A 25,685-nucleotide genomic window follows, 5' to 3' on the forward strand; every position below is an offset into this window, starting at 1 on the left:
TGCCGCTGAGCCGCTTTAAACAAGGAATGGACCCAAAATGGAGCAAGGAGGACAGAGTGCAGGGAAGACGACAAAAGGATCGGCCAGTACTCTGTTGCTAGAGGAGTGACTGCTGTCGCTGGAGCAGTCCTTCCTTCCTTCCTCCCTGGGGGGGAGGGGGCAGGCCTCCGTTCATACCGGGCAGGGGGTCTTTTCCCCCTAACATGACACCCATTGGGCAGAGCCAAGTTGTAGCCAACCCGTGAGAGGAGAGTGGGGTCAGAGGTGTTGGGGTGTGGTCGGGGGAGGTGAAGGGGTTGGGAGCTTCTCTGCCTGGGGGGTTCTGGCTAAGGAGGGGTATCTTAAAACACACAACCATGTCCCTCCTTCTGACCCCAGCACCTCCTCACTCTCCTATGCACACAGAAACCCCCTGCCAATGCTTATCTCACCAGTTCCCAGAGCCCAGAAAACGAAATCATTTAGAGGTTCTCAGGTTTCTTGAGAAATGGCTACCAGGAACCCCTGTCCCAGCCTGAGCAGCGTGGCAGCTTGACCAGTCCACCCAGACTCTTCTCCCCTGCTCCCCCTTCATTCCCTCTACCACAGATCTTCCTCCACAGGCTCCTGCAGGCTGGTGGGGGGGGGGGGGGGCAGGAGGAGGGTGCTGCCGGTCCCTGAGGTTCTGAAAGTAGGACTGCTGTTTTACCAATGGGCAAGTTCCCAAGAGCCCTTGAGACCCAAGAGCCCTGACTCAGTGGCACCTTGGTAAGGACCCTCACCCACCACCTGACTTTTCAATCTGGAAAGGTTCCCAACAGGCTGGGGGGCACTGGTAGGACCACAGACCTACCAGAATGTCCCCAGAGCCTTCAGCAAGGACGGGAAGGGGGAAGGATCCGGATGCCTGGGGCAGCAGGGGACGGCCCTCATAGCAGCTTAGGCTGAGGCAGGCTGAGGAGCCCCAACCCCACTCCCAGCTGGCGGCCCCGGAGCCCCCTGAAACCCGACATGAAACGTGCCGTCGCCTGTTCCTCAACGGGGGAGTCCCTTCCGTCCTGCGGGGGAGGTGCCGGGGCTTTTCCTGGACACACTTTCAGAATTCCCTGCGGCTCTCATCTTAGCCGACGGTGAACAATGCAGCGAGTACGGGAGAGCGTAATCACTCTCTCCCGGCTAAAAAACTTCCTTTATTGACTTCTTTAACTTCCTTTTCGGATTCGCTGCCAACTCCACCCCTTGTTCCGAGCGGCTATTCAAAGCCATTTTCTCCAAACTTGGAAGGCGGCGGGGCTGTAACAATCCTCACAGTACTTGGATTTGAGAAGTGTCCAGGCCTCCGGAAATACCTCCTGGTCAGTTTCTCTTCTTAACCCTTAGTGGGCTGACCTCTCCGGGCTGCCATCGGGCCGAGGCTGGGGAGGACTGGAGCCAGGAACCCAGAATGCCCACTGGAGTATTGACCAATCTGGTCACCGTCTCCTCCCCGCGCCCGGAGTCCCGATGACCTCCTCCTCAAAGCCAAATTCAACTGATTCTGCTCTGTCCCAATCTCTCTGGGCCTCTGTCTCCGATGCTGTGGGCCACTCCCTTCTCCTGGAACCGCTCTCTGGACTTGGCTTTAATCACACAGTTCTCTCCCTCGGTTTTCCTCTTTCCTCTTCGGCTGCTCCTTCTCAGTCTCTTTCAGATTCAGTCTCCTCCCTCAGCTTCCCGCTCCAAAACTGTAAGGATCTCTCAAGGGTCTGTTCTGGGCCCCCTTCTCTTCTCGTTCTCCACTCCCTCCCTCGGGGAACTCACCTGCTCCCACAGCTTCAACTCCCCCCTCTATGAAGACAATCCCCAAGTCAGCCTTGTTAGTCCCCGACCTCCCACCAATTTGGCAATCTCTCATCTCCTCCTGCCTCAGGGATATGTTCACATACATACCCTGCCCGACTTTGAGCCCTTAATATGTCAATCCATCAGAGAAACAGAATGGCCTATTGGAAAGAGCATGGGTCTGGGAGTGAGAGGCCCTGGGTCTAATCTGGGCTCCGCCCCTTGCCTGTCATGTGACCTTGGGTAAGTCACTTCACTCATCTGTCCTTCGGTTTCTTCATCTGTCAAACAGGAACTTAATACCTGTTCTCCTGCCCACTTAGCCTGCGAGAGCCAGGCGGGACTAAAACCGTGTTTGACTTGATTATCTTGTATCTACCCCCTCAGCACCATGCTTTGGCACACAGTAAGTACTTAATGCCATAATTATCATTTATTATTATCCAAATGGCCAACACCATGATCCAGGTGTTTGTCATATTCCAGATAGGGATATGACCTCCCTACCCCCAGCCTCCTCAGTCCACACTTCATTTAGTTGCCCGGACCATGTTTCTAAAGCATTGTTCCGCACATCTCCCTGTTCCTAAAAAACTGCGAACGGTGGCCCATTTCCCATGCGACGAGCAGAAACTCCCGACCGTCAGTTTTAAGGTACTCCATCGGCTCTCTCCCTCTCACTTATCCACTCTCTTCTCTTCCACTGCACCCTAGCTTGTACTCTTCATTTCTCCCATAGTCATCGTCTCACTGTACTTCTTTCTGGGCACTTTCCTGTGAGACTTCTTGCTTTCTAGTCCTCCAGGTTTATTCATTCATTCAATAGTATTTATTGAGCGCTTACTATGTGCAGAGCACTGTACTAAGCACTTGGGATGAACAAGTCGGCAACAGATAGAGACAGTCCCTGCCTTTGAAACTCCCTCTCTCCCCTTCAAATTGCCAGATCACAGCTCGCCCATCTTCAAATTCCTTCTGAAACCTCATTCTACCTTCCACCCAGAGGCCTTTCTCAATGACTATTTCTTATCCCCAGGTCAATCTCCCAATGACCATCTCAACACCTATGCACTCAAAGGTGCAAGGAGCACTTCTGGGTTTTTTTTTAAATACAACTTAAGTACACACTATGTTCCAGGCATTGTAGTAAGCACTGGGGTAGATACAAAATCATCAGATTGGACACAGTCCACGTCCCACATGGGGCTCACAGCTTCAATCCCCATTTTACAGATGAGGTAACTGAAACCCAGAGAAGTTAAGTGTCTTGCCAAACATCACACAGCAGATATCTGGGAGAGCCGGAATAGAACCCAGGTCCTCTGAGTCCCAAACCTCTTTACACGAGGCCATACTGCTTCTGATGATGGTCCTTGACTAACTCAGTGCTTGCATTTTCACATATCCTACTTTCCATTTTCTTCTTTCACCCGTCTATATATTGTCTGGTGTGTTTCCCCACCTAGACTGTAAGCTCCCGGAGGGCTAAGATCAGGTTTCCTCTCTCTCTCACTACTGTACTTTCCCAAGCGCTTAGTTACAGTGCACTTCATCCAGCAGGCATGCAGTGCATTCCACTGATGGACTGGTGCAATGGTAACCTTTGCCTTCTCTAGGTTAGAAATATCCGTGGAGAGTGAATTGGTGGGGATTTTCCTGCCTCTGGGGGAAATACCCAAGGACTTGCTTTTGATTTCGGAGGAAAAAAATACGTGTCGCCGCCCGGCATCGAGCCCAGGTCATGGCACCCCGCACACGCCCTAAACCCGTGGCAGGCAGAAGAGAGGGAGGTCGCTGCCTGCCACGGTGGGAGAAAGAGCCAAGATAGAAAAATGGGAACACAGGTTTGTTCAAAAATAAGAACGTTCCAGACTTTGGCAGGACTCAGGCCTCGGACCTTTTGACCCCCAAATGATAAAAGGGGCAAAAAGTCGAAACTGCCTCTCCAGCGACCCCCGACCCGGGGGACGATGCCTGAGCCTTGTCCGTCCACCCGCCTTCCTCCGTCCAGAAAACCGGGGAACCCTGGGGGAGGTGACTTGTATGTGAGCTCACTGTGCTCATTTGGCACATTTCTTTTTTTGTGCATTTTTCCTTCTTTTGTTTCGGCATCGCACGGGAAATCTGTTTAACAACAGGGTCTGGTTGCTTAGCAGTTCATGCGCTCCAGCTGCTCCCTCTCTCCAGCCACCGCCCTAACGCCGCCCGCACCATCCCGAGTGTCTTCACAGGCGCTGGCTGACGCCCAGTAAACCCCCACGGGCCCTGCCGCCTCAGATTCCTCCCTGAGGGCGTCCTCTACTGCCAGCCAGGGTGGGCGCCGGCCTCGGCCGGCAGACCGACCCCTCTCGCACACTCCCCTCCTGTCCTCGAGGCAAGCCATCCACCCACCCCACCCACTGGTCATCCCAAGACCCTACCCTGCCCGATGGACTCCTTGGATATCCACAAGCGGCAGCTTCTGCCCCACTTCAAGCCTCCCATCACCTCAATGCTGTCACCAAGAAGTGGCCTTAACTGGCTCCTGTTCCCACCATCTCCGACTTTCTCCTCCCCCTGCCAAGACCACCCCAGCCACCCTTCCCCTAGCCTCCCCTGTCGGCACGGGGGGTCCCAAGCTCCTTACCCGGAAGGCAGCTGCACTCGAAGGTGAAATCTCCGGTCTGCCGACAGGTCCCTCCGTTCACACACGGGGATGGGGCGCATGGTACATATGGGCTGTCGCAGTGCTGGCCGGTGTAGCCCTGCAGGCACTGGCACTGGTACGAGCCGGGCAAGTTAAGGCAGGTGCCCCCATGTTGGCAGCGCCCGGGCACCTCACATTCGTTCAGGTCGGTCTCGCACCTGGATCCCGTGTAGCCCGCCGGGCAGCTGCAGGAGAAGTGGTTGGCCACAGTGGTGCAGCTGCTTCCATTGGCGCATGGCTGGGACAGGCAGGCATCCGTCCACTGGCACCGCTTCCCTGCGAGGACAAGCGTAACCCCCCTCAGTTGTCCCCAGAAGTGGAGGCCTCGGCCCTCCCCTCGGCCAGACCACCTGGGAGCAATGGATCGGGGGAAGGGGCGCGGTACGGCCTGGGCTCGGCCCCCTACCTGTACGCCCAGGGGGGCAGGCGCATTCGTAGGCGTCGCGGCTTAGCATGCGGCAGGTGCCCCCGTGCAGGCATGGGTGAGAGAGGAAGCATTCGTGGGATGTGGAGTACTGGCAGTTCTCGCCGGTGAAGCCCGGGGCACACTGGCACACCGCTTTCCCCTGCAGGGCCACAGCCACGCAGGTCCCGCCATGTTGGCACCGGTTACTCTTACAGGGGTCACGGTGCTGACAGTAATCCCCCAGGAAGCCTTCCGGACACCTGGGGGGAAGGGGAGAGAGAGAGAGAGAGAGAGAGAGAGAGAGAGAGAGAGAGAGAGAGATCTCCATCACAATGCCCAGGCTCCACCCTACCAGTTCTGTACACGTGAGGCAACCCAGGCCGGACCCCAAGCCACTATGTCAGAGTGCTGGTCTGTTCCTTTCAGATGTGCCTCCGACTCCCATCTTGAAGAGGAGGTGGCCGGTCACCTCACGTCTCCAGGCACCCAGAGACCCTGGATCTCTGGGTGCAAAGCTACCGGGGACTTGTGGAGTCAGGACACAAGCTGATGAGTTTTCCTAGAAATGCAGCCTGGCTTAGTGGAAAGAGCACAGGCCTGGGAGTCCGAGGACCCGGGTTCCAATCCCAGATCCGCCACTTGTCTGCAAGCGGCAAGCCGCTTAACTTCCTGGGCCTCAGGCTCCATCATCTGCAAAATGGGGATTCAAAACCCATTCTCCCTCCTACTTGGACTGTGAGCCCCATGTGGGACCTGATTATCTAGTATCTACCCCATCACTTAGTACAGCGTTTGGCACATAGTGAGCACTTAACAAATATCACAATTATCACCTACCCAAATGCTTTGTATGGGGCTTAGCAGGTAGTAAATCCTTAACAAATACCCCAATTATTACTTAGACAAGAAGATGGGTTTCACAGAAGATGTTTTCCAGATGGGGTCCCGGCAGGCAGAAGGAATTAGCCACGGCACTGCCATTTGGAGGGAACATAGGCTGGTGGAGAGGTTCAGAGGAGAGCGGAGGCTGCTCCGGGGAGGGAGAAAGGAGCTGAGGTCACATCGCACCGCCCTTGGCGGTGAGGCCAGGAATGGGCTGGACTTTCAGAGCTAAGAGAATCTGTTCACACGAACAGATTTTAAAAGATGACTCGTCACATAATCAGCTTAATTAATTAATCAATCGTGTTTACTGAGCACCTACTCTGGTCAGAGCACTGAACTAAAGGCTTGGGAGAGGACAATAGAAGTGCCTGAGTTAATGCTTAAGCAATAAGACAAGGAAGATAAGTACATAAGTGCTACTGGTGGTTGTGAGGATTTAAGGGCTTAGGGGATGGGGAGGTGCTGACGTGGCTGTTGGGGGATATAAGGTGGGGAGATGAGAGATCGGAGGAGATGCACTCCGCTGCTGGGGAACCTCCTTCCTGCTTGGCGCATCTGTCTCAATCGACAGCTCGTTGGAAGAAACGGATGTGTGACCGGGCGTCGTTCAAAGCACACATTTCCCTCAGTGCAGGGTTAGCACGCCGACCTACGTTATCGGAGAAGACTGGAGTCTAATCCAGAGAAAGCCTCTCTTCTCGTTGCTCCGCCCTCCCCCTTCCCCAGTATCGCTGGTAGCCTGGCTGCCGCAGCCAGCTCAGCTGGGCCTGAGGCGATTGGCCCAAGCCCGACACAGGTGGATCCGGGGCCTGGGCCGGGGCCAGACGAACCCGAGGGGCCCCGCCTGCTGCGGTTGGAGTTCGTCCCGGCCGGACACCGGAACTCGCCGTTGGGCCAGAGGGCAGGTGGCAGATCCAGGGACACCCACCCGACTCCGACCCTGCCCGTGTTCAAAGGACTGCATCGGGAGATGGCTTCGTCGGGATGGCTCTGCAGGTGGGGCCTTCCTCATGCCAACGGCCGAGGACCTCTTGATTTGCTATGAGCAGGGAGGGGCGGCGAGCCGGGCGTGAAGCGGGTGACTCAGCCGCGGAGAAACTGGTCTAACCTTCCCCGTTCTCACGGGAAGCTCGAGGGAGGTGCGCAACGGAGCCTGTAACCCAGGACTTGGCGAGGAGCGTGGGGTAAACACACGGTTGGAACCACTGCAGGCAGGAAGGGAGGGGATCTGCGTGGGCTTTTGGGCTGTGCGGGAGTCTGCCGACCAAGCTGCCCACTCGCCCGGACAGTCCAGGCTGGACAGGCAGGGCCACCCCGGGGCCCGGGAGGGGAGGAGCTGAGGGAGGGAGGGAGGGGCTCACAGAGGAGCAGATTGGACCCGGCCAGAGACCGTTCCAATCCGGCCCTGGGCGGCTCCTGGGAAGCCCAGGCTCCTTGTGCCTGGGCCAGGCAAACTGCTCCTAACCCAGATGGGGACCAGGTCAGCCCTGCAGTGAGTGACCGCTGATGCTGGCAGTCCCTCGAAGCAGGCTTAGTGCTGGTACTGGAGGTGCTCTGCACACTGAAGCCACTCAGTGCCACTCTCTCACTGTGGAAAGCCCGCAAGGCTGTGTATTAAGCGCTTGGGAGAGGACAATGCAATAGAGTTGCCCACAAGGAGCTTAACTTTAGTTAGGGAGGCAGACCTGAAAATATATTACACCTCTTTCTCCCTCCAGTCAGTGAATGGGATTTATTGAGCACTTATTGTGTGCAGAGCACTGTACTAAGCATATGGGATAATAGCATACAATACAACAGAGTTGGTAAACATCCTCTGCCCACAGGGATCCCTGCCCTAGGTGGTTGGGAGAGTAGGACAGAATTAGCAGAAATGATCCACACAGTAAAAAGCACTCAGTAAATACCACTGTTTGATGGATTGATGACTCCAGACTTGGGTTACTCTGCTGAGAAACAGCCTCTTTCCCCCTAGAAGATTCCTCCCTTAGTAAAGACACAGATCCCAGCCAACGGATGGATTTCCAGCAGGATTGCCTGGAGGTGCACACAGGTATCAGTGAAGGTTCAACAAAAACTGACCTTGGGAGCCTTCAACGGCATTGAGTGAAAACTCTGAGATGGCACTGCTAAACTCCAGCTTCCCAACCGGGAGTTCAAGAGGATAACCGGAGCAAGGGGAAGGAGTGGCGGAGCAAGGGGAAGGAGTGGCGTTAGAAGCCACAGCTGATAGAGGAGTCCACAGCCGGTCCCAGAATTAAAGACATAGGCCTCTGTGAGATCAGTTCTCCTGTTCACTTGACTTGGGATGAAATGAGGCCCCAATCTCTCCAGGAACTTGGTGATTCTCATGGCTTTCAAAGCACTGGGAAGGAAGGAACAACAGGTGGCAGGGAGGGCAGCCTTAACAAACTAAGTTTTTAGCGGTGGACTAGATTCCACCCAGATCAGCCAAAGGATTAAGAGGTTGAGAGGGGGTTGAGCGGGCCTAGATGGAGCAGAGACTGGTGTACTGAGGTACGGGGGTTGGGGGTGACGTTTGTCCAGCAACATTATGGAAAAGCACAATCTTCCCAGGAACAACTCGTACCTAGGGTCAACTCCTGGGAAACTCTAGATTCCCACTGAATCGGGTTTCTCTGGAAAACAAGTGTCAGATGCCACAAACCCAGAGAGACAGTTTAATGGGTCTGCCACTTGGTTTTCCAAAGAAAATCCCCCCAGCCTAACTCATGCTGTTCCATGGGCTGAAGCCGAGAGCAGAGCGGTTAGCCAGTCTGAGCTGTTAGCCCTGAACCCATCTAGCTTGGACTAGTGAACCTCTGCCTGGCAGCTGTGGGAGGGCCAACCAGGGTTGTGAGAGGAGTCTGAGACATGGCAATGGGTTGGGGAGGATGGGGGGCAGAGCAAAATCTTGCCCAGGAAATGCTGCCACGCTTCCTGGAGGGCCCGGGAGCCACTGTCTGAAATGCCTGCGTTCAGGATACACCCTCGACCTCCCCCACGCCAGCTCTTCCCCAGAAAGTTCCTCAGCTGGTAGCCGAGGCCTGCGACACGGAGCCAGAGAGGGAAGAGGAAGACAGACCAGTGGGACTGGCCATGAAGAGCCACCCCATACTTCTGTGGAAAACTGACCCTCCAACAGAACGAAAGATCCGGGCATTCCAAGGCTAACTTTTCGCAGAGGGAGGTTGCAGGATTCTGCACCTGAGCGACCCAAGGGCAACTGCTCTCTGCAGCCTGGATGGCCAGAGTGCAGCCGGCCCAGGAGCAGGGGGTTGGCCTCCTGGAACCTGCGGCCCATGAAATGAAGTCTCCTGCTGGGAGCTGGCCAGGGACTCTAAACAAAGAGATGCTGGGAAAGGGGCACAGAGAAAGGGGTGTGCGGAAAGTCCCTCAGGGAAAGGGGCAAAACAGAAAGCCTCCCCCAACAAGGCTGCAAGGAAAAGAGGGTGCAGAAAGCCCCCAACAAAGATGCTGGGAAAGTGGTGTGCAGAAAGCTCCCCCACAAGGTCTCACGAAACCACCTTGGTGCAGCCATCTACCTTTGCCAACCTCACGCCCGAGGACCACCCTGCCCCATCTCTGCCCAGGCTGGCCCTACCCTGCGGGCCAGAGAGCTCCTAGAGCAGATCATACGTCACTGTCCCTGTAGGGGAAGGGAGGAGGACATTTTTGCTGAGGAATCCCGAGGACTATTCTCAACTCCTGCCAGGCCAAAGTCATGAGCTTTGGCTCCTTTTCTGGGAGTGTTCCCACCACCAAGACACCCTGAGCCCCTCCTCCCTCCCTACACCCCTCCCCCAACAAGGCCAAAGCTTCTCCATGAGAATAAAAGGGCTGGCATCGCAGGCTGGCAGGCAAATAGACCTCGGAAGAATGGCAGGCAGCCCCTCCCCAAGCAAGATGGGAGCCAGACCCCCCCACTGCAGTCGGTCACCAGATGGGATCTGCTTCCTTGCAGCCAGTCACTTATGCGGGGGGGATCTGTGGCCGGCACTCAGACAGGCAGTGTGGCCTAGTGGACAGAGCCCAGGTCCAAGAGTCAGAGAGACCTGGGTTCTAGTCCCAGCTCCACCTCCTGTCTGCAGTGGGACCATGGGCAAGCACTAAAATTCTCAGTGCCTCAGTTTCCTCATCTTCAAAACTGGGATTCAATACCCATTCTCCCTCTCCCTTAGACTGCGAGAGCTGTGTGGGACAGGGCCTGTGTCTGACCTGATTACATGTACCTCAGTGTTCTGTACAGCACTTGGCATACAGTCAGTGCTTAACAAATACACAGACACACACATCCACCACTCACCACCCCCAGCCCCCGTGCTGGGGCCCAGAAAGCAGTTCCAATTTGTCAGGGGTCAGCACTGGGATGGGGGTTTCCCACAGAATGGGGGCAGAGAGAAAAGCCCCTGGCTGGACTTGCTTGTGTCAGCTCCATGACGGCTAAAGTCTGAACAAGAAATAAGCCCCTTTCCAAATCCAGCCAGTGATCCTGGGGCTTGTCTCTCTTCTTTCTCCTCTCTCTCCTATCTTTTCTCTTTCTCTTTCTCCTCTCTCTTCTCTTCTCTCTCTCTGTCTCTCTCTCTCTTTCTCTCTCCAGTACTGAGGAGAAGCAGTGGGGTGGGAGGGAAGGCCAGTGACCTAGCTTTCCCAACGCCCCTCCAGGCCTAGGGGAAAGCCTGAAGCCCTGGGCAGCGAGACAGGAGATGGGGTGGAGAAGGGAAGGGGGGGAGTACATACACACACACACACACACACACACACACACACACACACACACTCTTTAGAGAATGGCTATTGCAAAATTCTGATTTCTTTTTTAAAAAAACTGCACAATGTGGATGGAGGAAAAATGTCTCGTGTGGGTTGTGTCAGCCCTGCAGCTGGTCTTCATTAAAGCTTCTCCTTTACGCCTCCGGGCCGCTTTCCAGCAGAAAATTCTTCAGTCAGAACTCCGCCTGCAGCCCACTTTCTTCCTCCTCCCAATCTGCGGCTGCAGTCGGGCCTGGTGTCAGCTCTGGAGAGGAGCCGGCAAGAGGACTGGAGGGAGATGGGGCGGGGGCTTCCAGTCACCAAAGGAACTGGGAGCAAAGACAACAAAGAACAAGTCCCAGACCAAGCATAGGCCCACGCAGACTGAGCCACGGGCTCCCAGTCGGCCTCTAAAGGGTCTGGCCACAGCCTGGGTCGCTGCTCCAGCCAGCCTGCTTGTCTCCCCTGGAGGGGCAGGGAAGCCCAATACCCGGCTTCTCCTCTTGCCAAATGGGGCCCAACAGGTCTCCGGGTACCTCAGTTCTCCAGCTCAGGGTCGAGCGGGTCAGTCGGATTAAACCAGCCCCAGGGTCGTGCCCTCCGCCACCTCAGCCTCCCTGGCTGTCATCCCCCCTACCCCAACCTCACTCGGTGGGCAGCTACCTTGGACCCAGAGGGACACATCCCACCCCGGGCACCCGGTACTGAGCTGCGCCGATCAGCAGGCTCGACACCACGCACGCAACTGCACACTGGCTTCCTGCTGCAGTGGCTGAGAAAAAGGAAAGACGCATTTCACGCTAACTTCTTGCCAGAAAAGGAAACAGTTTAGAACTCTCAGCAAGGAGAGGAGAGCAAATTACAAAACAAAACAGTTTCCCAGGAGTACAGACACGTGAACCTGGGAATGCTTAGGACCCAGCCACTGCGGCTCCCAAGGCCCCCGGCTGGCCGGCCGCTGACCACTTTCTCCGAGGGGCTCCGGCCGATCTGGTGGAGGGAAGCTCGCATTCTCGCCCTGAGGTGGGGGGCTGGGGGAAATCAGCTCACCACAGGCCGGCCTGTTTGGGGGTGGATTGGCTTCCTACATGGCATTTCTGCTTTTCTTGTAGCTGCAAAAGTGCTTCAGAAAATGGGAACCTGAGTTCCCACAGGAACGTCAGTGGAGAGGGAAGCGGGCTTCTGGGAATGACCTTCCAACATTCCACTTTAACCAGCTTGGACGGGGCAGTGTCTGTCCTTGACTGCGGCAGTAAACTCAAACCTATGGCAATAAAGCGGATCTGGGAGTCAGCTCCCAGGTTTAGAGCCCCCAGTCCCCAGCATCATCCATCTCCATCCCGAGAAATCAGGAACCATTCCCACGGGACAACCGGCTTTATTTACCCACGGGGTCCGTAAAAGCCTTATCGGCAGGTCGCGGTCCCGGCTGAGTTATCAGGACTCAAAGGTTAGCCCGACGTATCCTCTTCGGTTCCCCCGGGAAGGGCTTCCTCAAAATCCGGCCCCACCGGCAGGCCTGGTGCTGGGCTTGCTGGCAGCGGGGAGGGGTGCCCCGTCTCCTAATTCCTGCCAGGGCCAGTGCCCCGCCAAATCCACAGGACTGCGATATCGTACCCCAGGAAGTCCTGCCTTCCTGCCAAAGCGTCATGTGACTCTTGTAGTTCTCACTCAGACCCTCCATGAAGCAGCAGCAGCAGCACACCTTCTCCCCAGATCCCCTTATAACATACACACATACCCACACACCGCACACCACACCCCCCCCAGGGAGCTGGGAGTGAATCAAAAGCTGCAGCAGCAATTGGCAGCATCAAAGATGCTGGCAACCAGAGGTGGTGAAGATTGATAAGATCCCCCTCTTAGACTGTATGCTCCTTGTGGGTGGGAAACGTGTCTATCGACTCTGTCATGCTTAGAACAGTACTCTGCACACAGTGAGCACACAATAAATACAACTGACTGACTGACTTCCAAACTCTTAGTACGGTGCTCTGAACTAAATACAACTGACTGGTGAAATCTCTAAGACAAACCATCATTACCATCTTGCTCCCCCTTCTCCACTGGCAACAGGTCACTTCCCCCACCCTCACCCCCCACGGTTCAGTCGAAAACTGATCCTCAAGTCACCGTCGGAGCCTGCTGCCATCCAAGTTGTCAGCCCTCCCCCAGCCCCAGCCCCCAAAAATCCTGGCACTAGAACTCCCTCCCAGGGTCCCGACCCTGCTCGAACTCCTTCTGGACTGTCCCCCGACCCACCTTGGAAGGGACTTGATGGGAACTGGTGGGAAGCAGCCTGGCGCTGGCCTATGGAGGGCAGGGACGGAGAGAGGGATGCAGTGATACACAGCAGGATGAAACGTTATTGTCAGAAACCGGAGATGGCAACAATGCGTGGAGATGGTGCGTCTCTCTGACCTGGAGACACAGCGTGGCCTGGCAGAAAGAGCCCTGGCCTAGAGGTCGGGGGACTGGCTTCTTGGATCTGCCATTTGCCTGATGGGTGAGCTTGGGCAAGTCACTTCACTTTTCTGGGCCTCACTCCACCCTCAACCCCACAGCACTTGTGTACATAGCCATAATTTTTTTATTTTAATGTCTGTCTCCCCCTCTAGACCATAAGCTCCTAGTGGGAAGGGAACTCGTCAACCAACTCTGGTACACTGTAGAGAAGCAGCGTGGCTCAGTGGAAAGAGCATGGGCTTGGGAGTCAAAAGTCACGGGTTCACACCCCGGTTCAGCCACTTGTCAGCTGTGTGACTTTGGGTAAGTCACTTAACTTCTCTGTGCCTCAGTTACCCCATCTGTAAAATGGGGATTAAGATTGTGAGCCCCACATGGGACAATCTGATCACCTTATATCCTCACCAGCGCTTAGAACAGTGCTTTGCACATAGTAAGCGCTTAACAAATGCCATCGTTACTCTCCCAAGGACTTAGGGCAGTGCTCTGCACACAGTAAGTGCTCCATAAATGCAACTGATTGATTGATTGATTTCACCCACTTCCTTCCAGTTGAACAACGGCACCCTGGAGACTCCCTCCTAGGCTCATGAGCGGCCGGGGCCTGGGGCTGTCCTTAAGAAATGCCACCATTATCATATTTGTGTCTACCCCAGGGGAATCTTGGGAGCACCTCTTCAGCAGCATTCATCTTCACAATGATCGTCAGCATCCCCATTTACCAGCCACCATCCACAGGCCGCCCACTTCAAGGTTCCGGCAAGCTGGGGCAGTCAGTGCCTAGTTCAGAAGCCAGACTGTGCATTCCCACTCCCTCTCTCTTTTTTTTGCTCTCCACCAGACCCTGTTTGGTTTACCTTGGGCACAATGGAATTTGTCCTTAAGAGCTTCACACAAGGTCCATGCCAAGTTAGGAACGACCCGGTTTTTTCAAAGGCCTCAAAAATCACAGGGGAAAGTGTGCTGTGGAATTTCAATGTTCAGAACTGGGCGGGGCCTGAGGGGGAGTGTGGGGATTTCTGATTGTCCAGTGTGGGTGCGAGATGAACCGTTTAGAAGGGGTGGGAGGCTAAGTTGGGGAAAGAATGTGAGAAGCCTCCAACCACCGTCACTAAGCACTGTCAATCAATCAGTCAATGCTATTCATTGAACACTTACTGTGTGCAGCGTACTGTGGTGGAAGTACAGCTTGGAGCCGGGGAAAGGCACCTCTTTCTCTTCTTGGGGCATCTCACAGTCTTGGGGGCTCGACAGGCCCCAAATCAGAGTGAGGCCGGAGCTGGCCATGGCCCCCCTCAGTGTTGGACAGCGACGGGGGGGAGGGGGCGTTTGGCACAATCTCTTGATCCCGCCACTTCTCGAGGCCTGAGGTCCCCACGGGGAGACGAGAGTCCTTCCGCCCACCCTCCCAGACACATCTGGGAGAGCCCCAGACGCCCGGGGAACCCGGCATCCAATGAGAAGGAAGCGGCCTCACTCGAGGAATATTGGAAACAGCTGCATGTGGAAACAGAGAGGGGGCCTTTTCTCTCTTTAATTTCAAAGGTCAATGGGGAGGCCAACTTCAGTCCTGCCGCTTGCCCCCAGAGGGGGAGGGGGTGGGAGGCCTCCCCTCAAGGTAGAGAGGTAATCTCTAGAGCAGCAGTCCTGAGCAGCCGATCTCAGGCCCCACCATGATAAGTCAGACTCACAGACCACCGAGCAGGGGACTCTGTCTCCGGCGGGGACCCCAAGTGTCTTTTGGAACTGGGTATGAGGGTGACCCCACTGCAGCCCCATCCTCAGTGATGCCTTCCTCAGGCTCTACCCCTTCCCTATTGCTGCTGCCATCAGGCCCTGGTAGCCACGAACCCCTCATCACCCCCTGCTTTGGGAATTTTAGGCATTTAAAAATTAAAAAAACACCCTAAAAATGCAGCCCTGAGTTTGCATCTGGGGATAGTGGGAGAGCTGCATTGCATTTACTGAGAAACAACCCTCCCCAGGAAGATTGTGAAGGATTTTTCAAGAGGGAAAGACACACTTTTGAGGCCACAGGAGATAAGAGCTCAGTGGGAAGAGCCTTAGTGGCTTGGGTCTCTATTCTAGTCTGGCACGTTAGGAAGCGATCAGCTCACACTGTGCACTGGAGGGATTGAGGAGTTGAGGGGAATCAGGAGCAGGGAAGGGAAATAAGATCACCCAGGGGTCTGGCCCAATTTAGAGGGGCCAGGGGCAGGCAACTTTCTCAGAGCCCTTTCCTGTCAGTAACAACAGCAGTAACAGTACAAGTACTTATTAAACACACACTTAGTGCAGGGCACTGTATTAAGTGCTTCGGAAGAAGGAAGTGACTCCTTGTCCACAAGGAACTTATTCCCTAATGGGGGCGACAGCCATAAAAGTAATAATAATAATAATAATAATAATAATAATGTTGGTATTTGTTAAGCGCTTACTATGTGCAGAGCACTGTTCTAAGCGCTGGGGTAAACACAGGGGAATCAGGTTGTCCCACGTGGGGCTCACAGTCTTAATCCCCATTTTACAAATGAGGGAACTGAGGCACAGAGAAGTTAAGTGACTTGCCCACAGTCACACAGCTGACAAGTGGCAGAGCTGGGATTCGAACTCATGAGCCCTGACTCCAAAGCCCATGCTCTTTCCACTGCGCCACGCTGCTTCTCCAAGTATTGACCACTCGAGTGCTCAGAATAAATAACAGTTTGTATCGTTGAAAAAATACACATACACGAGTGCTGAGGATGGGTTGAAATTATATGTATATATCTGTAATTTACTTATTTATATTAATGTCTTTCTCCCCCTCTAGACCGTGAGCTCCTGCAGGCAGGAATGTTTCTGTTTTCTGTTAAATTGTACCCTCCTAAGTGCTTAGTACAGTGCTTTGCACACAATAAGTGCTCAATAAATACAATTAAATGAATGAAATACATTTCAAAAGGCTAGAGGAATTGGCCTAAGGATTTAGAAGGCCTTCGGCTGTTGGAAGTTCGTTGGGGAACCTCCCCAGTTCTGGCCCCTGCCCCTTTCCCCACCTCTGTTGGGCCAGTATTTCAGATCAGGGGTCCCAGGGAAACTCGGTGAGGGCTGGAGGATCAGGGGGTTGGGCTCAGCTGGCGGGAGCCATGCCTGATGCTGGTGTCGGCAGCCCATGCCCAGGGAGCGGAATGGGGTAAGCCTGAGCAGCCCCTCTGCAAACCCGGTACTTAGGACTGGATGGGAGAGCCCGGCTGCTAGGGGCGGAGGCCAGGTGTGACTCGCTCAGGGACCACACTAGCCTGTTGGAAGGCAGTGCCACTGGGGTGGGGGTCTCCCACCCTCCCGCCCCTTGAGCGGGACCTGGGGATCTCCCTCTTCCATCTGAGCCTCTGGGGCTAGAGGTCCCGGCTACGTCCTCTGGTCAAACCCTCCCTTGGTGGCAGCAGCATCCAGGGCTCTGACATCAATCGCCCCCATCCCTCACCCCATCCTCCACTGGACATGGGTTTAATTCATTGTCCATGCTTCCCGCCTAGTAAAAGACCACGAACAGCCACCTCTGCCCCAGCCCCGCCTCGTGCTCTCATCTCTCCTACCCTTCCAGCCCACGTTCTGCCATGTCGCAAAATCACTTCGGCCTTAGGCCCTCCCCAATTATGCCCTCATCTCCCCTTCTCCCTCTCCCTTGGGTGACGTCTATGCACCTGGATCTGTACCCTTTAAGCACTTGATAGTCACCCCACCCTCACCCCGCAGGACTTGCACACGTCTGTAATTTTTTTTAATGTTCGTTTCCCCTTCTAGATTATAAGGTCCTTGTCTACCAAGGGCCCATGTCTACCAATTCTGTAGTATTGTCTTCTTCCAAGCAGCAAGGCCAAGAGGTTAAAGCACAGGCCTGGGAATCAGAGGACCTGAGTTCTAATGCTGCCTCCACCACTTGTCTGCTGTGTAAGCCAATTCACTTCTCTAAGCCTCAGTTACTTCATCTATATAATGGGGATTAACACTGTCAGCTCCATGGGGGACATGGACTGTGTCCAACCTGATTACCTTGTATCTACCTCAGTGCTTAGAACATGTTTGGCACATAATTAGTGCTTTAAAAGTACCATAATTATTATTACTATTGCTTAGAACAGTGCCTGGCACATAGTAAGCACTTAAACACGATAAAACAAAATCTAAAGACTAGCTTAGTACACTGCTCCGCACACAGTACGCGCTGAATAAGTAATGTTGACTGAACGATGCTCCCAAGGACCTGGGAAAGTGCTCAGACGAAGCACAGCAGTAAGGCCATGGCTGCTCGATCCACGGCTTCGGTGCTGACACATTGAACTGTTCTTGGTGGCAAGGTACCCGGCTCGAGGCTCAGACAGCGAGCAATCTGGAAGCTGCCACGGGTCTCTCCTCACAGCCACCTTTGGCAGCTCCCTATAGGGAACAAAGAGCTCCCTCCACTAAGAAGTCAGGAGATCCTTTTCAGACCACACAGCCCCGTGTCTGTTGTGGGCGGTGGCAGCAGCAGCAGCCGACCTGGGTAGGAGGCCACACAAGCTTCCCTTGTCCGGCTGCCGATCTAATCTCCAACAAAAAGGGCACTTGGACCCCTCCCAGTGCTGGGACACAGTTGAGACGAGGAGCCAAAATTTCACACTTACCGTGCGCTAGAGCCGATCTTATCACGGGCATCCTCGGTTCCTAGAAACACTGGGTTCTGGCAGGACGCTCAGACCTGGGTGTCTCAAACAGACGGAGGCGGCCAGGCCGCCCGCGATCACCCTGCCACATTTCTCCTCTTCCCGCTGTGCCCCCGGCTTCTGTTTTCCAACATATATGCGCTGACCCTCACCTGCTCCGGTGGCCGGACGTATTTTGTTGGGAACCTTTAAATCGAGTTGTTGTGGAGCCACCTGGGTGGGCCAGGATTGGCTGCTGCGCTTTACCATCCCAAACTTCTTAATTCTTACGTGCCAAGCTCTAGGGTAAGTGCTGGATTAATCAGAAGCAGTCTCTGTCCCAACACAGAGCTCACAGCCTAAGGGGGAGGGAGAACAGTTACTGAATCCTCATTTTACAGAGGAGGGTAACTGAGGTTTAGAGAAGTGAAGTGACTTGCCCAAGGTCGCACGGCAGGAACGTGGCAGAGTCAGGATTAGAACTCAGGTCTGCTAGCTCCTGGGCCTGGGCTCTTTTCACTAGGCCACACTGCTTCAGCACAGGTGGCAGCATGTGGAGCACTGAGTGGTCGGTTCAGAGGCGCGGGAGACGGAGGGACGTGGACAGCAGATATGTAGACCGACCCTCACACACACACACACACACACACACACACACACACACACACCTGCATGCATGCACACGCACACATGCACACATATGTAACTCCACCTTGAGCTAGCTAAGGCAGCTAGGCAAGCAGCTACCTCCAAGGAGCACACAGGTCACACTCCCTGAACCACGTGCCAGTCCCAGAGAAGCCATCTGGGGCAACAGGAGACAAGCTTTTTGAGGCAGGAGGAGCGTCCCCAAGGAGGTCTGGGGACTGACCTGGTGTCAGGGGGCTGGGACCAATGTGAGCTAAGATGTGGTCGGGGGTGGTTTAGGGTTCATTCCACATGACTGGCATGCAGGGAAAATTCACAACGATACTAACACATCTGTGTTTTTTAGGGGGCTTAGGGAGGCAGGACAGCAGCTCAGATTGGGCTCTTCCCTAGCTAGCCAGACCGCCACCCAGACCGCTTGTCCTCCTTCCCATCGTGGTTCTGCAGGGTCCGGCAGGGAGGCGGGAGACCCTTCCCATCAAAGCTCTGCAGGACTAGACCAGGAGACTCTGACCCATCTCATCTCCGCAGGACCAGGCTGAAAGATCCCAGCCCTTCCTCTCCACAGACCATTTTCCCCATGGAGTCCTAACAGGGCACTGGGGCTCAGGCCACAGGATCCAAACCAAGGCTTAATCGAGCGCTTGCTGATCCTCGGGCCTCTCCGACCCATTCAAGTGTTCGGCAGTAAGAGGGAAATTTCATCAGCCAGTCCACATTCCTTGCTGGGCATCTGCTGGATGCAGAACGACGAACCAGATTCAACAAGCCTCACCCCCACCTCACAGTCTACCCCTCTGAACTCCCAAAACCAGCCCCTGCTCCCCACCCCAGGTCCCCCTACCCCACCACCAACCTCCCCGGCCACAGGCTGGCTTCCTGCCCACCCCAGAGCTCGGAGCCCCACTCCCTCGGGTTGGGGTTAGCACTCGGGACACAAGGTCTGCTCCACGGCCGGGGGACTTCACACCTTTGGCTGGATCCCCTTTGAGAGGGGCTCAGAGTTCCCAAGAGGCCCAGACCCCGCAGATCCGGAAGCTGGCGCCAAAGTTGGGAACAGGGCGGTCCATGAGACCAAGACCAACAGCGTGTACGACTCTCCCAGAATCAACTGGCCGCCCACCGGTCCCCAGGCAATATCTGCAAGGGAAGAGCCATGCTGGCCAGAGGGCTGAACTAGCCCTGCAGCCCACTGACCCAGTCCCTGCCAAATCTTTCCCCTGGGAACTCCACGGGGGGAGAGGGGGCGGCTGGCCGGGCAGCCCAAGGTGGTGGGGATGGGGGACAGTGGTACTCACTTGCAGTAGCCTGTGCCATTGTGGTAGGTGACGCATTTTCCTTCGTTGATGCAGGGCTTGAAAGCATCCCGACACTGCAACGCTGAAAGACAGAGAGCCAGCAACGTGAAACTTAAAGCTCCAAACCACTGGGCCCAGGCCCTGCAGGGGTTTGGCAGTGGAGAGAAGATCCGAGTTTAAGCTTGGAGGGTGGGGGAGCTTCTGCCCCCTTCCGTGAGCCACAGCCACAGTTCAAGCAGGGCAGGTCTTTTTTTTCCAGAAAGGGTGGACAGAGCACGGGATGAGGGGTCGGTAAAATGGGGTCCGGGCCCACAGGTCACATGTTGTAGGAGCTCGAGAGGGTTGTTCTGTTGCTATTCTTATGACTGGTTTCCCCTCCAGAGTCCTTAAAGTGAAAACACCCAGGCAGTACTCAGTATAACCTCGGAACACAGCACCTTTCCTGCCGGCAGCGAGCTGAGGCTTCACTTAGTCACGAGCGCTTACTAGGTGCCAGACTTGGGCCAAGCGTCGGGGCAGCTGAACGAGAATCAGATCGGACATAGTCTGCCCATCCGGGGCCCTTGGTCTGAGGCAGGGAGAGCAGGGAACTTATACACAGAGGTAGAAACTGAGACCCAGAGACTCTGAATGACTTACTCAAGGTCACACAGCAGGCCCTTGGCAGACCTAAAACTCAAACCTGGGTCTTGGACTCCCAGTCCCTCGCCCTTTTCCCCAGACCTCGCTGCCTGTCAGGCACTTGGAGATGTTTAGGGAGACGATGCAAGAGTAAGCACTCGGCGGTTTATATTTGTGTGTGTATATGTACACAAAAGACAGTCAGATCTAGACTTTTTGGTTGTTGAAAATCAGGACATGCTGCCAAACTTGCATGTCTCCCTCTTCCTTTTTGTTACCCAGGAGAGTGAGAGGGAAGCGTGAGGGAGAAAAGATGAGATAAAAGGCAAAACTCTCAGGGGTCTTGACAGTATCTCTTCATCATCCCTCAATGGGTAGACCTGCAACCACTCAATCAATCATGTTTACCAAGTGCCGACTGTGTTGTGTAGAGTAATATACTAAGCGCTAGGGACAGTACAAGAGAAAAAGATGCGGTGTCTTCTCCGGCGACTGCCCCAGGCCCTTTTGCCCAAGGCCGAAGGTCACGTCTCTGGGGTGAAGAGAACCCGCCAGTGAGGAGAATGAAGAAGGGCAGAGGGTGGAGGCCATTCAATCCAGGGGCCCATCTCGATTCGGGGGCCAGTCCGCAGCTCTGCACAAAGTAGAGGCTCAGGAGCGGAGGACACCAACTGGCCAGTCTATGGACCAGGCCTGTCGCCCAAAGCCACCTCACCCAGCTCCGCCGCTGGGCTATGGCATCGGATTGGAGGGGGCCACTCTCAATAGGTTAGCCTCAACCCCCTGAGGCCTTTTTCTCTCAAAGATCCACCCTGAGCACATCTGCTGTTCAACTTTTGACTTGGATTCACCATCCCCTAAACCCACCACTTCTTCTACACTGGGCCTAGGGCCATGCTGCTTCGAGGCAGGGAGCGGACTGGATGACCTCTAAAGGTCATTTCTCCCACAGATGCAGGATCTGACAGTCCCCTCTCCCCCCCGCAACACCCCATCTCTGCTGCACCTTAAGGCCTAGACACTTCCAGGAGATGATCCTTTGGTGCTTCTGCAGTAGGGGCCCAGAGCTCCATTCCCGACACAGGGATCCAGGCTGAAGGTTTCCCGGGAGGCTGGCTCGGAAAGAGGGTTATCTGGATGCCCGTGTCCCACTTCCCTGTAGGGCTCCAGTGCTCGCTCTTCCCACCCTGATAAGTCCAATACGACCTCGCTCAAAACAGTCAAAGGTGGGTTCTTTTCTCAAGGCTACAGATTTCAAACTGAAGTCTTCACCCTCTTTAGACATTTTCCTCGTACCACGGAGAACTTCTCGACATGTTCTAGTTACTCCTTTTAACATCTCGTTAAGGAAAGAATGCAGCGTTGGCACACTACGAGCTGCAGTCCCCACCCTCTCCGGGGGGGTCTTCTATATCTGGGGTGAAAACCATGGCAGCTGGTCTACATTTGAGCTGCAGTGGGGGACGGAGAGGGGAAAGGGGGAAGCCAGGGGGTCTATAGGCAACCTGTAGCCCCCTGTAGCCTGTAGCTATCAATCCCAGAAGGCGGCCTGGGGAGGGAGGCTGGATAAATCCCCTCACCTTCCTTAAAAGGCCCTGCAGTTCACCCTGGGCCAACTCAAAGAAACACAAACAACAAAGTCAATATCCCTCTGGAAAACTAGGAGCAACCTCTGTGCAGCCCCCTGGCTTATTTCCCCGACCAGATACTGGTCTCAGGCTAATAATTAATTCCCCTTGTGGATCGATAGAGTCGGGGTCACACTACCTTGAACTCCTCTCCGAGTTTTTTGCAGATGCAGAAACGCGGCTCCACGAGTGCCCCGAGGGTCCAGCCAGTGAACGGCTGAAGTCTGCACCAGTAACCGAGGGAAAGTCTCAGGCCCATGGCCCGCCTGAGAGAACGGACACGTTCTGAGTGAGAGAGTTCCACTACGATTCTCCTCCAAAAGCGAATTTAAATTTAGACTGCAAGCTCCTCAAAGGCAGCGACCGAGTCAGTTCGCGAGTACATTCCGCCAGGATAGCATCCGGCCTGCAGACACTCATTAAATGCTGTGGACAGGGATGGTATTTTTTTATGGTATTTGTTAAGCATTTATTATGCGCCTGGCACTTTACTCTAAGCAGTGGGTAGATACAAGCTAGTCAGGTTGGACACAGTCCATGTCCCAGATGAGGCTTACAGCCTTAATCCCCATTTTACAGATGAGGTAACTGAGGCCCAGAAAAGTGAAGTGGGTTGGGCAAGATCACTAAGCAGACAAATGGCAGAGCTGAGATTAGAACCCAGGTACTTCTGACTACCAGGCCGGTGCTCTATCCACTAGGCTACTTTGTTTCTGGTGAGCACTAAATGAGGAAAGCTCACTTGGAGCAGGTAAGGAATATTTTTCAATCATGCCAGGCTGCTGTGAAATAAATATCTGGTTTTTCGGTGAGACAAAGCATCTTAGGTTAGCCTCCTGAGACTTCCCTGCACCCAGAAAACACACTCAAGCACAACCCAAAGAGCAAAGTACAATTCCCAGTGCAACTAGAGTTCAGCTCAGAGAGCATTCTGAGCTCCATTACTCTAGTCCTTGTTCAAAGCACAAGCACCGGTCCTTAAGTGCAGGAGTCAAAGAGGAGCTCAAAAGGTGACAGAGAAGCAGTGTGGTCTAGTGGAAACAGCCCGGGCCTGAGAGTCAGAGGCCCAGTAGTCTAATCCCAGCTCTGCCACTTGCCCACTGTGTGACCCTGGGCAAGTCACTTCACTGGGCCTCAAGTGCCTCATCTTTAAAATCAGGATTCAACCCGTTTTCCCTCCTCCTTAGACTGTGAGCCTGATGAGGGGCAGTGACTGTGTCCCACCTGATGATGTACTCCCCCAAGCATTTAGCACAGTGCTTTGCAGACCGTCAGTCTCAATAAATACAATTGAATAAATGATCTTGAATCTTCCCCAGCACTTAGTCCAGTGCTGAAACATAAGTGCTTAACAAATTCCACAATTACCATTATTATTATCCCAGGCATCTGTTAAATTTTCCCTCCCAAGCATTTGGTACAGTGTTCCGCACACAATAAGTGCTCAATAAATATGATTGATTTATTAATTGATTGTAGTCCTGGAGTCCCTGAGAGGGGCCTTCACACCCAGCAGGGAGTGAAGGTGCCCCTCCTGGCCATGACCCCAGGAGAAGAGGAGGAGGAGGAGGAGGAGGAGGAGGAGGAGAAACTGACACAAACCAGATCCTTTCAATCCACCCTGTCAAGCTGTAAATTTCCAAGGCAGCTTCTGGCCTTCCCGGGTGAGTTGCACAGCCCCAGAAAATACAGACCAGCCCTCTTCCTGCAGGCTGGGAGGCAGAGGTAGGGCCACGTGGCCCTCCTCCCCCTAAACACGTGCCCTCCCTGCTACACACACACACACACACACACACACACAACCTCTCACCCCTTTGACCCTTAACTTAGCAAGCTCATATTTTATCCCCAGGCCCGGGGCTTGGAAGTCTAGGATTGGGAGTCAGGAGCAGATGACTTCACTAGCCTTTGAAGACCAACAACGTCACTGTGAATAGATCACATGGCTCAAAGCTCAGAGGGACAAGCCCCGAATATGGCAGGAGAAGAGGCGGACACTCCAGGCATGTGTGATCCAGAGGAAGGAGGAGGGCTACTCCACGGGCCCAAAGGATGACCCCTTCCCCCTCCTCAGGGAGGACCACTTTGAATGACGGCTCCCCGGACCTAACAGAATCAGCAATCCTATTTCCCTGCTGCTTCCACAAAGCCCGGATGCGGAAAATCACCAAATAACGCGCACCCTCTCCACTGGATCGAGGAAGCACATGCGGCTGGCCATGTGAAGTTTGAGAAAGCAGACAGCTTGGGGTTCCTTTGTGGCCCGCATCTTCAGGGACCACCATCACCTGCTGGGGTTAGGGGGACCTTCCCCAGTTCAACCCGCCTCCTGCGGACTCTGACAGTGCCAATGACGGAGCATCCCGGCTCGGAGTTTAGCCTTCTAGTGCTGATGGCCCGACGGGGAAATCTCTATGGATTCTTCCTTCCCATTATCCTAGACTCTCACCTAGGTTTTTCCAGGCATTGGAAACATCCTGCCAGCCACAAAGCATGTGCTTAAAAGGTTCCCTTTGTCCAGGCTCTCCAACACGGGTAATTAAGCTGGAGCCCCAGCTCCAGCCCCAGCCGGGTGTAATCTGAGCAGCCTTCAGTGGGTTCTGCTGGCTACGTTAACATGTAATCGTCGTAAATTGGGATCGCTTGTTGCTTTATATCCTCTTCAATAAGGCTCTGTCATTCCAGGCCTCACATGATTTTCCTGATAGCCAGATCCCTCTGTGTTGGAAGTGTGACCTCCGTTTGTCCTTCTACCCACGGCTCACTGTGAAGACATTTTAACGCCTGAGTGGGTGGGGTTTCGGAGATGTCGTACGAGGTCCAGAGAGGCCAGGAGGGAAATTCTACTCATTTTCTCTTCTATTTTCATGTACGGTCTGGGGGCTCGAGAAAGGGGTCTGGCTTCAGCCCCAGAATACAACTTACAGTGGACTGAAGTTATAAGCTTCTCGCTGAATGGGCACAAAGCAAAGCCTCCAACATACATGCTCGCTCGCCCACCCTAACAAAGACAGGAGCAAAAGTGGGAGGGAGGTGAATGCACGGTGCCACGCTTAATCTGACATAATTCCGGTTGCCCTCTCCAGGTTCAGATGCCCGCTAAACTCTCCAAATTGCCAAGCACAATCAATCACACTATCACCACCACCAGAACTGGAGTGTCTACTGAGCGCAGAGCATTGTACTAGACACTTGTCCGGAACCAAACTGGGCAAGAGTGCCAAACTTTAAAGTCAAGCTGGCAGGCTGTCGATTGACTGGCTTGCCTGCGGTTCCTGGACAACACCTCTCCCACCGATTGGACTCTCTCTAGCCTAGGAACTTGGCCCTCCTCTGCTTCCTAGGGGGCAAGGAAGGCAAGCCCTTCCTCCTGACCAGAGGTACCAGACTCCCTTTCCACATGATCCCCAGGAAAAGGCTTGCATGTACATATGTGTCTGCCCGATGCCCAGATTTGTAGATCATCCATCATATTAAATAGCCCCCATTTGGCTACTTAAGTTTCTGGAAAGTTCTGAGGGGGTGTCTAGATTTGGTCACTGTCCAACGAGAACATTCCTCTCTCTCTCCCTCCCACCCTTCTCTCTCTGAGTAGGAATAGTGGCTAAGAGGGCTTAACAAAAGTGATTCTGAAAGCTGTTACAAGAAGTATAAGAAGGAAGGAGCAGGCCAGCTCAGGACAGAAGGATTCATTCATTGGTTTGATTGTATTTACTGAGCACTGCCTGTGTTTACAGCACTATACTAAGCACTTGGGAGACTATAATACAAGAATAAACAGAAACATTCACTGCCAACAACGAGCTTATAGTCTAGAGGGATCCAGAAGGG

General features: G+C 54.3%; 1 protein-coding gene across 1 annotated transcript in view; it reads right to left on the reverse strand.

The window, feature by feature from the left end:
- Window positions 1-25,685, reverse strand: part of NOTCH2 (notch receptor 2) — an 83,981-nt gene that overhangs the window by 34,284 nt on the left and 24,012 nt on the right. The window contains 3 exon segments of the mRNA XM_029081547.1: window positions 4,427-4,762; window positions 4,893-5,152; window positions 19,606-19,687. Coding sequence (XP_028937380.1) covers window positions 4,427-4,762; window positions 4,893-5,152; window positions 19,606-19,687 — 678 coding nt within the window.

The sequence above is a fragment of the Ornithorhynchus anatinus genome, chromosome 16 (genome assembly GCF_004115215.2).
Source record: "Ornithorhynchus anatinus isolate Pmale09 chromosome 16, mOrnAna1.pri.v4, whole genome shotgun sequence".
In the NCBI taxonomy this organism is placed as follows: Eukaryota; Metazoa; Chordata; class Mammalia; order Monotremata; family Ornithorhynchidae; genus Ornithorhynchus; species Ornithorhynchus anatinus.